This window comes from Candoia aspera, chromosome 2, assembly GCF_035149785.1.
Source record: "Candoia aspera isolate rCanAsp1 chromosome 2, rCanAsp1.hap2, whole genome shotgun sequence".
NCBI classification, from domain to species: Eukaryota; Metazoa; Chordata; class Lepidosauria; order Squamata; family Boidae; genus Candoia; species Candoia aspera.
Window position 1 is genome coordinate 68,220,605 of NC_086154.1, and position 17,977 is coordinate 68,238,581.

General features: G+C 40.0%; 1 protein-coding gene across 1 annotated transcript in view; it reads right to left on the minus strand.

Annotated features, from left to right (window-relative positions):
• CYFIP2 (cytoplasmic FMR1 interacting protein 2) overlaps positions 1 to 17,269 on the minus strand; it is a 74,935-nt gene extending 57,666 nt beyond the window's left edge. Inside the window, exons 1-2 of the mRNA XM_063292137.1 lie at positions 17,175 to 17,269; positions 1,884 to 2,024 (exon numbers count right to left, since the gene is read on the minus strand). Coding sequence (XP_063148207.1) covers positions 1,884 to 2,000 — 117 coding nt within the window. The 5' untranslated portion in view covers positions 2,001 to 2,024; positions 17,175 to 17,269. The remainder of the gene's footprint in view (positions 1 to 1,883; positions 2,025 to 17,174) is intronic.
• Positions 17,270 to 17,977: the final 708 nt, after the last annotated feature.

Here is a 17,977-nt window from a genome sequence, read left to right on the forward strand (position 1 = left end):
GATTTAGTTATTTAGCTTCTCAGCCTTTTGGCTAAGATCATGTGTATATTACATTATATATATGGTAACTGCACATATCGTTGGATGACTTGGGCATATAAATAACTACAAAACCATCTTTTTAATCCCCTTATGCTGGTAGTCAGTGAGGGACCCAGAAGGGAAAGTTCTAAAAAACTGTCTGATGTGGTAATTCACTATGGGATGGCTGATGCAAAAATTTGGGGATGTGAATCTATGCTTCTTAGATCTCTATTGTAGTGAGAACGCAACTCGATCAGCAAAATATATTCCAACCATAATACAGAATGAACAGGGCAGACAAGGAGTCAGGGCTGCCTATGAAGGACAGCCAATGAGTGAGAAATTGGCTAGAACGTGAAATACAGGGAAGTGCTCCATAGAATGTGATGAGAAAAAAAGACGTGAAAGGGAAATGCTGAAAATTATATAAAGGACTTATCTGTTGTAAAATCTCTTCCACCCCAACTAAACACACAATCTAAATAGTAGTCCTAAATGGTAGAAATAAAAATAACATACAGCATAAGACTAATTCTTTCTTATCCTTCCTCCTCCTCACTTCATCTTCCTGCTTAGTTGTAAATGTTACAGAAACGGAAACCCTAATTTTTTTACGAAAGAAAAAACTGCCCCATAAATAGCACTGACAGGACAAGAATCTTTTATAAAAATTGAGTGGTATAAACATTGACTTAGGTAGCATTGGCAGCCTGCAGTAGTAGTATACACAGCATTTGAGAGAAATTTGGTAAGAGAGGTGAGCAGAATTATGTTGCTTCGTGAGCTTGCAAAAGATTCGCTTTTTTTCCTCAATTTACTTTTTTCTATAAAAGAATCAATGGTTCCTATAGATTAGTGTTTCTTAAACTTTTTTCTTCCTACTTTTAAAAATTATGGAGGATCCCAAAAGATCTTTTGTTTGTATGGGTTATATTTACTGATATTTACCTTATTAAAAATTAAAATTGACGCATTTGTTGCCACTGCTGCTTCTTACAATTGTTTGATGTGATTTTAATACTGTATTATTTTTCAATATAGGCCGGCAAATTATTTTGATTTTCCTGACTCCTGAGAGGGAGACCCTCAGGGCTCCTAGGACCACACTTTAAGAAGCACTGCTATGGATTATATCAATATACAGATCTCCTGAACTTGAAGAAGGAACAATAAAACTGTTCTACAATGAACTATGGGTTGTGTTTATCGTAACACTAAAAAAATATTTTGACATTAGGAGCATATAGTAAGTTTAGCCAAGCTTGTATACCAATTTTAACACCACTGTGAAACAGCGAAGGGATAAGAAGTTTTTTTTTAAAGTACAGTGTCTACATTGTGGTTTGTCAAAAAAAGCCACTTCATATAATGTGGCTTATTTCCACACATCTCTCTAAAGGTACTGTTTGTCCAGATTCAAACAAGACAGCCTCATGGTAAATTAAAAAAAAAAGCAGCAGCAGCAGCAAAAACTTCCAAACTCCTGAAGGAGGGAAAATATGCGTACAGGGAGTACAGGGAGAAGTTAACTTGTTCCTATGCCTATAAATGATGATACAGTTTTATAGCCAAACCATTTCATGATTAGTATTCTCTTCCTGCTTCTTTACTCGTCCTCTTCTGCATTATTCTATCTGCTTCTTGGGAGTGTCCTATATTTTCCCCATTGACAAACTTTCTTCTTATCTTCAAAACATAATTGAAGAGTTACTCTAAGGCAGTGTTTCTCAACCTTGGGAATTATAAGCTGTGTGGACTTCAACTTCCAGAATTCTGGGAGTTGAAGTCCACACAGCTTAAAGTTGCCAAGGCTGAGAAACACTGCTCTAAGGTATAATGTTTAAGGAAGCATTGGTTACCTGGTACATAATGGATGATGGAGGTGGCTCGATGCATGGCTGCTGATCTGGTAATGGCAGCTCCTCCAGCAGGTCCACATTGGACAGAGCATCCTCCAGCGTTACGTGAGTTGTCATGGTTCTCAGCTTTTAGACTCACTACTAAAACAATGACGACAACAAATGCTTATGTTACAGAACTGAAGTAGAAATACAGAACTTCAGAATGACTACTGAAGGCAATCAGGTGACAGCAACATGCGATTGTGTTTCTGCTTAAAATCAATGGGCATTAAGTATAAGTATTATATTACAGCATTAAGAACATATTAGTGTGTGCATATATTTAGGAGTAAGTTCCAGTGGTTTAGGCTGCACCATCTTAGTCACATGATATAATGGTAGGTGGGAAAGAATTTGGGAGATGTGGCAAAGAGATGCTGCCTTGGGAATGGTCAGATAAGAGATAGCATAGCCTGCAGCTGCATAGTGGATGGGGCAAGAGGCTCAGAAGGGAGCCTCCCTAGCTTCTTGGGCTGTAAAGGAGACAGAAGGAGATTTGTACTTTCAGACTTGCAAGATTCTATTAATGTCACCTTACAATAAAGTAGAATTAGCTCATCTGGTCGTGTTTCCTATCTGGTCTACCTGATAAGGCTGACACATGACTAAAGAGGAAGAATGATAAGATATTCTTTAGTAATTAGGCAGTGTTATAAATGGTTCATACTTTTATACCTATGTGTATCAATCATGCCCAGGAGAGTGCTGATTAAATTCACTAAGTCAGGATCATGCTGATTGAAGACACATGACGATACTCCCAAGTTCTCCTCTGACACTGTTCCTTAAGATGTCCATCTCTATAGAACGTATCCTTCCCCAGTGTGGTGCCTTCTAGACATGGGTGGTTTCAACCCACAGTTATAGGAACCATAATCCATCACATTTCAAGGCTACCAGGTTTGGGAAGGCTGCTATAATATACTAAAGTAATAGTCATATATACATATATAAAGTATTTAGCGTTACGAGAGAGTGTTCCCGTACATAATTCATCCATCTCACTCTGGATTTATTAAAAATAGGTAAGTACTGGATAATTTATGGTTATTAATAAGCATTTTGAATATAGCTCAAGAAAGATTGACTTTACTGGACTAACATCTTTAGATGCTGAAAAAGCTATTGATATGATTTAGAATGATTTTTCATAACAAGTTATGTTGGGATATGGAGTCCCACTTTCTTTTATTAAATGGATTAAATTTACTATTTGCAACCAACAACAAGAGTAAAAACTAATTTCTGGACCAACTGAGTTATAGCATGGCATTCATCAGGGTTGTCTACTTCATTGCTGTTTGACATAATTCTGGAACCATTAGCAATTTGTGTTGGAAAGCTCAAGACAGACCTTTAGGACAACAAAAGCCTTCAGTGTGAAACTAATTAAGGTCTGGTCAGTTTCAGGCAGCAGAGTGAGCCAGCCCAGGGTTCTAATCAACTAATTAAAATCACAGAGCTGAACTTTTTAACTTGTGCTTAATATTTTTTAGGGAAGCACTGTGCTGCAGAGAAAAGCAGCTCAGAAAGAGATAGCTTCTTTAAGAAATCTCTCCACCCTTCAAGGGTGGCAAAAAAAGGGGGAAAAAATGGTGTCAGGCACTGGACGCTGTATAAGAGAACTTTATCTGAATGAGATGGCAGCAACCAGTGATCTTCTCAGCATCTCTCTCTCTCTCTGTCACAGGTTCACTTAGCAACCATTTCTCTTAACGACCAAGTCATTGGAACAGAATGCAGTCACTAAACAAGGAGAGAGTGTAAACTAAATTAATAAAAGAGAAAGAGCAAATATACAAATCCAAAGACTTGTGCCAAGACTTTCTCTCTACCTGATTATGCATATGGAACACAAGATGATAACTCCAAACAGGGTAATCTAAGAACTGAGAGTTTATTTATTTATTCAATTTTTATGGCTGTCCAGAATCACTCGTTTGAGATGGATGGCCATAAAAATCAAATAAATAAATAAATGTATGTGATGTGCTTTGAGCTTTTAGAAAAAGTGCTATCTAAATGTTGTTTTGATGATTATTTTATTATATATATATAAAAGCAATAGGCAGAAGTGAACACAAAGGCACACGGAAACTAGGTAGACAAATGTCCTCAGAAGAAGACAAAGATACAAATTGCAGTGGTTAAGGTGCTGGCTTAGAAACCAGGAGACTGTGAGTTCTAGTCCTGCCTTAGGCATGAAAATCTGGCTGGGTCACTTTAGTACAGTCACTCTCTCTCAGCCCAACTCACCTCACAGGGTTGTTGTGGGGAAAATAGGAGGAGGAAGGAGTGTTTGCTGCCTTGAGTTATATATGAAAAAAAGTGAGATAAAAATCTAAAAAAAAAAGATGAAGTATAGTGTTCCAAAACAATTGAATTGTGCTTCTCAAACTACGCCTAAAATATTTCAAATCAGCATGGATCCTATGCAATTATACATTTGTGCCAAGGATGTCAATCTGCTGTGCTTTGCAGATTAAAAATTCTACAATGTATTGAAAGGGTTCCAAAAGAAGACTTTCCCATTGCAATTTGCAGCAACAAATTGACCTTTGGTGATCTTGAAAAGAAGCTAAGCAAGATCAGGACTAGTTACTACTTGGATGGAAGATTACCTGGAGGTCCCAAGGCAATAGACTGTTAAATCAGAAAAAAAAAATCCCCAAAGAAAGTAACATCAAATGACTTCCTATTGCCAAGAAATCTACAATCTACAGAGATTGCCTATAGAAATCACTTGTTTTTTTTTCTTTTTTCCCCTCCTTGCAGAGTGGAAAAATTGCTTAAACAAGTGAGGGGAAGCAGGGAGAAAAAAACCCAAGTGATTTCTGTAAGCAATCATTCCTGTGCCTGACCTGTTTTTTTCTCCCTTCCTCTCTTGCAAAGTGGAGATTGGAGAGGAAGGGATTACAAGGGAATAAGCATGGATACAGCAGGGAATACACAGGACTGTTTGCGTAGTGCGCTCATGGCTGCTGGCACCACTGCATTGCTTTCGATGTGTATTACCCACTGTGTGCCTGCTTACTCTCTTGTAATCCCTTCCTCTCCAATGAATGTAAATACAAACGTTAATTCCCTTTTTGCTAATTATCCAGTGCCAAGGTGAGCATTCCGAAGGGCAGGGGAGTGGTTAGGAGGCAAACAAAAGTAGAAGGTGTGAAACTGATTGGTTTTATCAGTTTCGAGCCAGCTACAAATAGTCCTCACTTAACAACCACTCATTTGGTGATAGTTCGGACTTAACAACGGTGCTGGAAAAACTGAATTATGACCGGTCCTTGCACTTACAATTGTTGCAGCATCCCTATGGTCATGTGATCATGATCTGAGCACTTGGCAACTGGTTCACATTTATGACTGTTGCAGTATCCTGTGGTCATGTGATCACCATTTTTGATCTTCCTGGCTGGCTTCTGGCAGGAACTGTGTAATTCACTTAACGACCATGTGGTTCGCTTAAAACCTGTGGTGATTCACTTAACGACCGCCACAAAAAAGGTTATAAAATCAGGTTGAATTCACTTAATGACCGCTTCGCTTAGCAACCAAAATTCTGGTCCCAATTGTAGTTAAGCAACATTACCTGTATCCTAGCGCCAGGGTGAGCATTCCAAAGAATGGGGGAGTGGGGAAAAGGAAAGCACGGTTGCAGTCACATGATTTCCCACTTAGCAACTGCTTTGCTTAACAACAGAACTGTCGGTCCCAACTGTGGTCACTAAACAAAGACTACCTATACTTTTTACCGATTTGGTATTGGAAGGAATTTATCCACTAAAGATGTATTCACAAATAACATTAATAAAACATTCTCCCACTGCCAGGTGGCTTTTATATCATTCTCACCACCTTTTATTATTTGGAAATTCACATCAGAAAAATAAATAAGCATAAACTCCGTAAAGTGATAATTTGGAAATCTCAGCCTTGAAGCAGTTGGTACAAACTCTGCAAAGCAAACAAATAAACACCAATTACTCAATAAATTCAGGTGAAAGGGGCATTGCTGTCTGGCTTTTAAATTCTCTTTCACCAACTCACCATGTAGCTTCTATTGGTGTAGAATGAAGATCCATATTGCCAAGAAATCTTACAATATTTTCATAATAGCATGAGAAGATCTTCATGCTTCTGCAGAGCTTTTTAGATTTAATCAAACAACATACTGCTGTTTTTAAGGGCAATTTCACCCCATGAAATCTTGTGAACAGAATTTAAAATATATGCAAAAGTGTTAAAGGTAAGCAGGGGACTGTGAAGTGTGCATATTTATCAGATTAGTATTACATACTAAGATGCATCTATTTTTCTGTATCTATCAGTGGTTAGTGGCACTTGGAAAAGTGATGCATTCTCAGAGGCCCTGTGTGCTATAAGCTAAGGTCCAGACAGATGGACTCAAGAATCAGATGAGGTAATTCTCCAAAGGTTTCTATGACAAGTGTAATAAACAACCATGAGAGCAAAGCAGCTGCTTACCTGAACATAATAGCACAGAGTAAGAGAGTTTTAGGAAAACGACATATGGGTCCCTCCTATTTCTTTTGAAAGGACTTAATCTGAAAGCTCTTGCACATCGATAGAACCCAAAACCTTGAATTTCACTGCCAAAGTAGCAACCCTAAACATAAGACAACAATTACCTGCATTATACTAATATTTCCTCAGCAGTAATAAAGTGACGTTTAGTGATGTTTGTTTATCTCACAGCAAACTTATCTTATGCATGACAGTATAGGCTGGCAGGGCGGTTGTACTTGCAGATGTGCAAATAAATGTGGAAACTGCTTTCACATAAAAGCACTCTCTTTCAACCGATGTGTGAGGTAACATACAAGCCCTACTATTTTATTGCATCTTAGAGATTAAGGCTAAGCAGTTCAAAGAGCTCAGCAGGTAGAGAAGAGGACTCATCGGTTTCATCAAAAGGAAAGTTACACTGCTGGAAATGATCTCCACCCATACATTTCCAGGATGTATGGAGGGTATGGAAACAAACAGAGGTGTCTCCAGAGGGTGGGTCACTATCAAAAAAGTCAAGTTGGTGGCCATGACAGTGCAATCAGAGCCCTGACCCTTTCCATGTGTGTTGCATGTAAAATACTGTCCTCAGATACTATTGTTTGCAAAAGCCTTACTAAAACAGGAGTTGGGAAAAACACACATTTTCTTTCTCAATCTGCACAACAGAAATCTGATCTCATATATTCTTTTCTCATACAAAATTGTTTTTTTAAAGAAACAGTGAAATAAAATAGAGACAACATACATAATTGGAGCTATCATTTTTTTTTCCTATTAGCCTCCTTATAGTTTTAACAATTTTAAAGGCATTCAAAAATTTCTTGGTGGAACTTTACAAGTTTCTTATCCTCTGCATCAGGAGAAGTTTCCCTACTACTGTATGTTATTCCCACAAGGAAGCTATGTTCAAGGCACAGGGATGTGGACACACTTACACTTGGCAGTCTAACAACCCTAATAAAGAAACAAATCAGTATCATAATCTACAATAGTTTCTACTGATTACACTAATAATGTTATCTTTGTCTTCCCAATTCCTGGTTTCTAAAAAGCAATTGAGTTGCTCTAGCAGTAGATCTTCTCAGCTTTCTCATATGAATCAGGGACATCTGCCAGTTAATGTTAGAGTCATTATCACAAGCAACCCAAGCCAAAGATAGTCCCCCTTTGCAAAGCTACGGCAATGGGTTCATGGGGTCACTGATCAAAAGGACAGCATGAAATATTAGCCAACAGAAACCATCTGTGCCTCCTCCTAGGCCTAAACCTGGCAGGGTTGACTGAACTGAGAGCTCAAAAGTGAACAAAACAGGATGGTGGGGGAAGGGATACTGAGGAAAGGCAAATGAGCTGCTCTGTCAGTGGTTCATGTGTAAGTGCAACACTTCCTGCATCATCATGCCTAAGAGACAGCAGTTGCAACACCAGATTCTCAAGATGTAACTGCTGGATACTAGAGATGGATTATTCAGTATCAACAATCTTGAAAGAGGAACTTTTGAAAATGGTGTTTTATCTTTTATACAGGAAATACAAAAACACAGAAAGCACTACTTCTGTACCATCTGGAGTGATTTATTGCTTCATTAAAAAACAAATCCATGACAATTTTTTACCTTTTTTTTCATAGAGATAAGCGTGTAAGTATTTTCAGTGACCACAAAACAAATGAAATCAGTAATATGCTAGAATCTCTGAAATGAATTGGCTCCCTGATGGACATAGAAGAGTTAGTTAATTGGTTTGGGGCCCTTTCTTTCCTAAATATACAGTTACTACCTTCTGGGGATTCACAGAATATGTAGCTCTTTCATGGGCTTCAGATATCTATCTAAGACAGCAACATCTCCAGTGAAAAAATACCTTGAATTGGCTTGGTGACATATGAAAGAACTATATGGGTCTGGAAAAATTGAATGCTTGCACACTCATCAGATTTTGGTTGGTCATAAAATACTCAATTGCATGGAACTCATAATTTGATTGTGCCGTCATTCAAATACTGAATCTGATATTGATTTTGGGATTCTCAATAAAAACATTTTTTTATTTGTTTATATACTTTTGTTAACTGGAGCATGGAAAGGCTAGGGACATTAGAGAAAAAAAATCAGGAAGAGTCTGGTAGCACATTTTCTAACTAACAAATATTATTAAAAGGCATAAGCTTTCGTGGGGACTTCCAGTGGAGGTATGACGAACTGAAGACGGCTCTGCAAAAGCAGAGCTGACGACTGTGGCAAAGACCAAGGAATCAGTAAGTAGACTGGTCCCCTGGAATCTCTCCAGATAAGGAGAGGATGGGAGATTGCCCATGTGTGCTCCAGATGGCTTCTCCCCATGAGGGGACCACAGGACAGTGGTTTTCTGTGGGTTTGAGTGCTGGAAGACGATAGGATTACCCATCTTGCTTGCAACAAGCAGAGACTTTCAAAGGACAGTAAGTTCGCAAACTTCACTTTCGAATCACTTCTGGAAATTGCTCATTAACTACTTTTAAACTATTAGAGACCTTCAGAATGATAAGTTTGAAAACGCTGGGTGAGTCTGCTTTTAATCCTGAATGAAAGAAAACTTTAATTACAAGCTTAAGAATTTAGAGAATCTGAAATAAACAATCAAAAACTAAACAAGATTTTGATCTTAGAAAGTTATAAACAGACTAGGGGCCCAGATAAAATTGGAATATTGAAACTTTTACAATAAGATTTTGGAATTAATTATAAAGTATAAATAGCTTCTCGTGGGAAATAGGTCCTGTTTTGGTTTTTACAAGATGTTACATAGATAAAGAACTTCATGATTTCAAAAACTGGACACTTGAGGGGGCTGAAGATTTTAGGTAAAGGAAAGATATACAGGCCTGCAAAATGGTTATGACAATAAAAATACTGATGATGACTTCTGAAAAATGGGATCAGAAAATAGTAGCCATAATATCAACAATGTCAGTAATGATGTCTGCTTCTATGGACAGACTATGTCCAAAATATGTTATTGAAGAAATATCAGATGTAGAACAAATTTTATCTGACAAGATAGAGATGGTATCGAAAGTGGATTTACAACTGACAGGCCAAGAGAATGATTTAGAAAAGTATGTTTCACTGGATCTACAAAATAAATTGGCTGAGGTTTTAAAATTTAAAAGGGAAACACAACAAACAAAGAGCGTGACCTGGGTAATTCTTTTCCTACTGGATTTCCAAAAGAGGCTTGTTAAAGCCTTAAAGAACTCTGTGTGATGGGACAAAGAAGAAATGAAGAGAAATCAAATCCTATGACAATATTTGAATGAACTAAAGATTAAGACTGTTAGAAGTAAAAGGAAGGAATGTAAGGTTGGTTTATTTGATCAAGGTTAAAATAAGATATGTTACTTCTGGCTACCCTTTTTGGACTTTCTGCTGACACCAGGAATGACAAGATGATGTTTTATGGATTTGTTTATAGATAAGAGATGGGATATGGGAGGAAGAAATAAATGTTTGTAACTGTAGAGAGGGTGAAGAGTTACTCAATTTGTTTATACTTGTGATGAAGGTTGGAAGTCACTTCTTTATGTATTTCTTTTCTCTTCCTTTCTCCTTGCACTTTTTACTCCTATTTTCTTTTCTCTTTTTAAGTTTAGTTTGTATTAGATTTTACTATTATAATCAAAATTCTTAATAAAAATTATATATATATATATATATATATATATATATATATAGGCATAAACATTCATGAGTTGCAGCTCACTTCATCAAATGCATAGAGTAGCTAGACTGACAGGAAAGTGTATGTTTATATGATTGTTTATTCATTTATTTATTTACAGAATTTATATGCCTACATTTGAGGAGTCTCAGGAAGCTAGTAATGGGGTGGGATATATTCCCATTGCCATGGTCCATGGGAAATATGACAGGAGGCTTTGGGTGAAACATTCCAGAAGAAGGAAGATCAGCACTTTTAATACAGGTCCTAGCCTTCAACCCTCATCCTTCAGGCCAGGGGGCAGGATTACTAGGCACCATGGGCTCAGACTGCTTCTGGTGAATGCCACATTGGTATGCAAAAATATCTCATTCTTCCAGAACATGGTAGAAAACAAACATGTGGATCTGACTTGCATCACAAAGAGGTGGTTGGGTGAGGACAGGGATGTAACCATGCAAGCTTTATAACTCTTTCTAAAAGCCATACAGAATTATTAGCTTTTCTGATCTAGAAAACAATCCTTCCCAACCAGACCATCTCTCATGGACATGAACACTATATTGCTACCATCTTCTATAACAAAGGCAGTTTTATTTGGATAGAAATTGTGTCCACTATGACCTTTGTTGCCACTGCCCTTCTTATCACGCAGGAAGACCAGGAATGGGGAAACAAGACATGGAAAAACATAAGGAGAGGGGAACTAATATGCATCACCCAAACAGTCCACAATTATGACATCAGAACAGAGACCACAAAATCAACTTTCTATTAATCTTTAATAATAATAATAATAATAATAATATAGAAATAAGAAATGCAATCAATTAGAAAAGCAGAGAAAGGAATTACAGATTTTAAATTGTACACTTAGGTACAATCTTAAATATGTTCAATTAAAAAGAAACCACACTGTGTCATATGAGTCTTACTCCCAGATAAGCAGCATAGGAGTGTCATCCAAATATGTTTAAAATGAGAACTAAGTCTTTGCACATTCTTTTTCAAGAAATATCATGATTAAATACTTATGAAACTATTCTAACTTTCTCAGACAAACTCAATTTTGCCTTTGGAATTTGTTCTTTCCCTTGTAATTTCTGAATTACTAAAAGAAAGTGCAACAAAACAAACACGAATGCTACCTGGAATTTTGTTAAAGTTACATATAATTAAGACCTGAGAGAAAGAGGCTTCATCAAAATCATATTTTCCAACTGATCTCTCAGTTGCTTAAATATTGTAAGTTTAGATGTAAATGGAAGAAGTAATTTATTTGATTCAGCTATTCCACCTATCCATCTATTCTAAGATAGTAACATGACACCCATATCTCTTCTGCCCTCCCTTCTATAACTAAGATTCCCCCACCTTGCAAGATCCCATGGAAGAAGGCCAATTCAGCAATCTCTAGGGCACCACCAGCCAAGGGGGAGGGGAGGTTCAGAAAAGACAGGACAGGATGACAATTGCAGCAGCATGATCAAAATCCCACCCCATTCTACACCTTTGTAACACTGATGCACCTACAAGATGGGTTAGGAACACTCTGCACTGCCCACCATCTTGCCTTTTTTGATCTCAACCATGGATGCCAGTGCTCTATTGTTTGTTACGGCCTCTGGTGTCTACAGAGGTTGCTTACCCTTGATCTACTTAAAAGAACTGTGTTCCTTCCCCAAATAAGCTCAGGGTAGTTTATATGCAATTTCCTTCCTTTGACTGCAATTTCGTGCACTCTTGTTTCACACTAGAACTTACTGAATTCATATTCTTATTTCTTACTGTACAGTTCTAAATTGAGCATCCCAAATCCATTTAAAATTCAGCTTTTTATAAACTCTGGAGGGTATGTGGTTTTCATTCTTATTGAATTAACTGTTACTGGATAGAGAGTTATTGTGGCTTTGTTACCCAGCTTTCAAATGCAGCTGAGTATGTTTATTTTGAACTGTGTGGTTCTACTCTAAATAAATGCATTTATTAGTTCCTCTATCACTTGCTATACATAATGCTACTTCTTGGGTCCCACTACCTCTCTGACACAGTCCAAAAACTCTCTCACCCATCTACTCTCATTTCTTCAATTGCTTTCAAGAACAAATATTTGGCTATTACCAAATTCCAGTGGGTGAACATTTTTCTACATTTGAAGAAGAAATATTTGAGATGCAAATGAAAAAGAGCTTTGCACAAAAACCTCAGGGAGCTGCGTGCCTTTTCCTATGAGTGAGTTATAGTGCTACTGAGTTGGCAAAAAACACATGTATGAATTTGCTATTCCCACTGCCAATCCTTGTCCTGCCTCAATTGTCTCTGTTCCTAGTCACCTGACTTCCCACCAAGGTAACGGGTGACAAAACCTAACAGACCGTACTGTATATACCTTGAGGCTGCCCTTGGATAGTGTTGGAAAAAGGAGGAAAGTACAACTAACATTAGTAAAACTAAAGACAACCTGCCTCACTCATGGACTGGGGACAAGATGAAGACAATGTCATATGGCAAAACAAAGATGTTGCCAAGGAACGTATAAGGAGGGACATTGACACAGAAAAGCCATAGCTAATTTGGTAACCTCCCAACGTATAGTTTCCAGACTTGCATCCAGCATAGCCAAAGATCTGTTGCCAGGAAATTCCGGTAGTTGTTGTTTCAATATGTGTGGAGAACAGGATGAGAAGGTTTAATACAGGTAGTCCTTGCTTAACGATTGCCCCATTTAGCGACTGTTCAAAGTTACAATGGCACTGAAAAAGTAACTTTGTAATCAGTCCTCACACTTACGACTGTTGCAGCATTCCTGCGCTCATGTGGTTGAGATTCAGGCACCTTGCAATCAGCAGCCGTTTATGACTGTCAGTGTCCTGCGGTCACATAATTGCCACTTGCACACTTCACAGCTGGCTTCCAACAAGCAGAGTCAATGGGGAGGCCAGCAGTAAAATTGCAAGTTGTGGTCACGTGATGTCTCACTTAATGACTGCATCGCCTAGTGACAGAGTTACCAGTCCCAATTGTGGTCATTAAGCAAGGACTAGCTATATAGACAGTCAGTTGGCATGCTGCAAAACAAAGAGCCAGACTTCAGAATCACTTTTTGGACTCCAATGGATCCTCCAAGTTTATTGATGGCTAGGGCCCAACGCTGTTAACAAGTATGTCCATCTACTCAGAGAAAATACACAGATAAACTGGGGTGGTAGGGAGGGGTGATGCTTAAGTCAACACTTCTAACTGGTTACTCCCCCTTGGCAGCTATTTTGCAAATGGACAGGGCTCCCAGCAAGCATTTTGCAAGAACATCCATCACATTTTCTTAATATTTTACATATGTCTAAGAGGCCCCAAAGATTGGGGACTCCTATAGTATAGAGTAGTGTTTACAAAAATCTTGTTATGAATAAGGTCAGATGTTCGAAAATAAAGGTCAAAGTACTTCCTCTACAAAAAACTTAATATGGCTTATAAAGAAAAAAACATTCTCAATCATGACAACTGAAAATTACTAAACATTGGTCAAACTATTTGATTATATTCTTTCCTGGTGGGTGCAAAGTTTAACAAATTTTTTTCATAGCAAAAAACAGACTTATCTAAGAGAAAGAAATGAAAACAAACTTTTCATATTACAATGAAAAATCCAACAGTTGTATAAAAATGCAACATATTTCATTAACCATCTTCAGGTTTCCAAGTTCATCTTTCCTCTCCTCTCTGTGTAATTGCAAGAAAGAGAATGCAAGGTTCTACAGGTAGTCCTCGACTTACAATGGCAATTGGGATCGGAATTTCTAAGCGAGTATTTGTAGCTCAGGATTGAACTGTGGAGTCCTTGGTGCTCTCTGAGCCTTGTTATTTTCTTGCAGACGTTTCATTGCCAGACTAGGCAACATCTTCAGTGCAAAGAGGGAGTGGGCCTTGCTCTCAGTTTATATACCGTGGCTTGCCCTGCTTGTGTTGGTGGGGGTGTTGTTCTCCCATAGGAGTTCTTTGATTGGGCTGTTGTTTGCTGCTTGGTTGATTGCCTGAGTTAATAGTTCCTTGATTAGGGTGTATTGTGCTGTTTGATGGTTCATCTGGTGTTAATCCTAGTGTTGATTTTTGCGTATCTAGGTGTTGATTGCCAGTACACTCCCTTGCCATTGACTTTCTGGGGAAGCCACAGGGAAGGTTGCAAAATTGTGATCCTGTGATCACGGGGCATTTGGCAACTGGTCATAAGTGCAAATGGGTTGCCAACCATCCGGATCACGATCATGTGACCATGGGGGTGCTGGAATGGCTGGAACTCCAAGGGCCTGTCATAATCCACCATTCATTCAGCACCGTCGTAACTTGGAATGGTCGCTTTTAGAAGTGGCTTTTAACTCTTGACCTAATATGAACCCCATCTTTTTATGAATGTTTTCTCACAAGGAAGAACCACTGATAAATGCGTACAGTCTACAGATGAAGCTGATTTTATGGCTCTTGTAGCGAAGTTCAATTTCACATCTACTTTTTATTCATTATAATACCAAAATTTGTATTTGAGGCCTTACTGATTGTTTTTAATTATTGTAAGTAGCCTTGGGGGTCAGCTTGGCCGCAAAATAGGTTAAAATATATATAAAATCAAAAAGAGACAGAGAGTTACTTAGAAGTAAATCTTCTGAATTCAGTGAGTACCATGTAAATATGAAATAAGTCTGCAGCCTAAGATGGCAAAGAAAAGCATTCATGGGCAAATAAAAGAGATTCCAGGAAAAGAAGACTGACTTGAAGAAAAAGGTGCTTATACAGTATACACAAATGCACACGCTGAAAATTTAAGTTTAATTGCACTATCTGGAAGAATGTCATTGGTTGGTTGGTTAAAGCTATTTTCTTGGCCACTGGGTTGGAGAATTTTTTTTACTTTGAAAGCTGGTGTTAGCTGAAGGTTTATTTCAACAAAGATTACAGTCAGCTGATTTCTTGTATTACACCAGCCAAAAACAATTTATATCCACAAAGGTTCAATGTTTCTTCTAACAAAACAGCCTAGGAATAGCACCAGATCTCTGCATGCCTTTCTTTTCATTTCCTGTAGTTAATGCAATCTAATTACTTGAGATTTTTGTGATGTGAAATCCCTGAGCCACCATAGTGACAGCAACAGATGGCTCAGGGGGCCCTTCTGTTTCACTAACAGCAATGTCTTTTCACCTGCAAACTCAAAGTCTGGATTGTTTAACTTTCACAGGTATGAGGTGAAAGGTCCCCTGTGCAAGCACCAAGTCATGTCTGACCCTTTAGGGGGATGCCACTTTTGCCATGTTTTCTTGGCAGACTATAGTGGGGTGGTTTGACATCGCCTTCCCCAGTCGTCACCTTTCCCAGCAAGCTGGGTACACGTTTTACCGACCTCGGAAGGATGGAAGGCTGAGTCGACCTGAGCCGGCTACCCGAGAATCCAGCTTCCGCTGGGATCGAACTCGGGTCGTGGGGAGAGTTTTCGGTTGCAATACTGCTGCCTACCACCCTGCGCCACATGAGGCTTTCACAGGACCCATCTTAAAAACAGCCCAGTGAAACTCCACTAGGCCATCCCTTTCTATCTGTCCTTTTCCCTTTTTATCCCAGAGATCTCAGCTGTGATTGACAGCACAATTCTCTGCAAACTGCAAGTGTTGTTTGGCACTAGGAAATAGCTAACTGATTTCCAATCCGCTCATGCTTTATAGGCACAAAAGTTTGCCTCAGACACTTGATGCTGTATAGTATTATTTAAGGCAACCTCACGGATGGAATATGGAGACTGATTTAAATGCCATTTAGAAGAGGAGGGCTGAAAAATTAGCACTGGTTTATTATTGCTTAATCTGAATTAGCCACATTTCAGATTCCAATTCTGAATTCCAATCCCTAATTCCCAGTTGGTCTAAGCTTTTCTTTCACTATTAGCAGTAAAATAAACTGTCCAAAGAAGTATGACTTAGACAAAAGATGTTTATTTTGCATATTTAACCACACAACCATCTTTCTGTGTTTTTCCAGTTGATATGCACACTTGCTGTGATTCCATTTCCTTTTGAGCATTTTCCATTCACCACCCACACCCAGATGTTTGTTTCTATGCATCACACCTTTTATCTTCAAAGCAAGCAAGCTCTTCTGACTAAAGTAGCAGTCTTCTCTCTAAGTCTATGAGAATTAGAATTTAATCCTCAAAGCCATCACTTAATTCAATCTGACAGGTGTGTTAACAAAGATCCAATAAACATTTCATTGCATGGAAAATCTAGCGTCGGATCACATATATTTTTCATGCAAGACATCCATAAAAAGGGTGATCATATAGCAGTTGCTTGATGCACTCTAATAAACAAGGAGGCCTCAATGCATAGCATAGGTATCTCTAAGCATTCTGGGATATCGCTTGTAAAATCCTTCCCGAGGGCCAAGCAGGGCCGGTTCTCGCGGCAGAATGACAGCCGCACCTGCTCGTGCCCCCCTCCCCCACCGCCGGGGTCTGGCTAAGAGCCTGTTGCAGAAGGGCTCGAGTCGGGGCAGCGCTCCGCCGCTGAGGCTGAGCCGCCCTGCGGCAGCAAAGCTGTCACCGCCAGCTCTTGGACCCCACCGCCGCCGCCTCCCTCGCACCCGTCAACCCACCCAAGGCCGACCAAGCCTAGCGATCGGAAGGGTTATGGAGGAGGCCAAAGGCGGATGAATGAAGGGTGGGCGGAGGAGCGGAGGGAGAGTCCCGTTCCAGCGTCCGGCTCTCCAAAGCTACACCTGCGGCTTTGCCCCTCGCTTTAGCGCCCCCCCCCCTTCATGCATTTGCCCCTTCCCTCGTTCCCAGCCGGGTGGCAAGCAGGTCTCCCGTCTTTCATCAGCCCGAGGAGCACACCCGCTTGCCCGCCACTGCCCCCGCCAGAGCAGCAATCCCGGCCCCTCCGCCTCGTGCTCGAGGTTGTCTCTCCAAGCCCGCGGCGATCGGAAGCCGCGAGGTTCCCGGGAGGAGAACAGCAAGGAGCCTCCGCTGCTTACCTGGAGGGAGAGGAGAGGATGCTCCCGGCCTCTGCGGCTGGGCTCAGCGCTGGATACAGCGGAGAAGGAGGCAGGGATGCTACAACGTCGACGCCGCCGCCGCCGCCGCTGCTGCCACCACTCGGCAGTCTCCACCTCCGCCGCCACAGCCGCCACCTCCTCCCCCCTCCCCCTATTGCTGCTGCTTGAATCTATTTGCGTCTCTCTCGCACACGCAGCGCAGGAGCCGTCGGGGCTGTAGCCCGTGCAGACTTCCTGAGCCCTTGCGCTAAAACGACTCCTACCCCCACCCGCCGAGGGAAAGAAACCTAGCTGCTTCCCGCCCACCCGCTCGCTGCGCGCCCCTCTAAGCAGCGACGCTCTCCTCCCGGTCGAGCCGTTCGCCCCTGTTAATCAGACGACAAGGATTCACTCGTACTTCTCCTTTTTTAAAATGCACATACACATACACCGTTGCCTAACTAGTGGAAAATCTTGGGTTTCCGGGTCCTCAAAGTTAAAAAAGAATTTAAGAACCGAGTTGCCCAGGCAGGTGGCATTTGTCATTCCCAAACCAGCAGACTTGTTGTATTTTACGTGTGGAAGATGAGCTGACTGCTCCCTTTAAAACTGGTAGAAGGTTTTTTTGCTTCCTTAATATAATTATTTCTCTTCTCTGTTCCTGTAACCAAATGAGTTGTAATCGATACTTTGGAAGAAAGTTGGTTCTGAAGGTCCCTCAGAAAAACGCTGAAACTGCAGTGTCTCTATGGCTACTTGACAGGGGGAACCATGGTTCTCCAATCTGATATCCTCCAAAGATG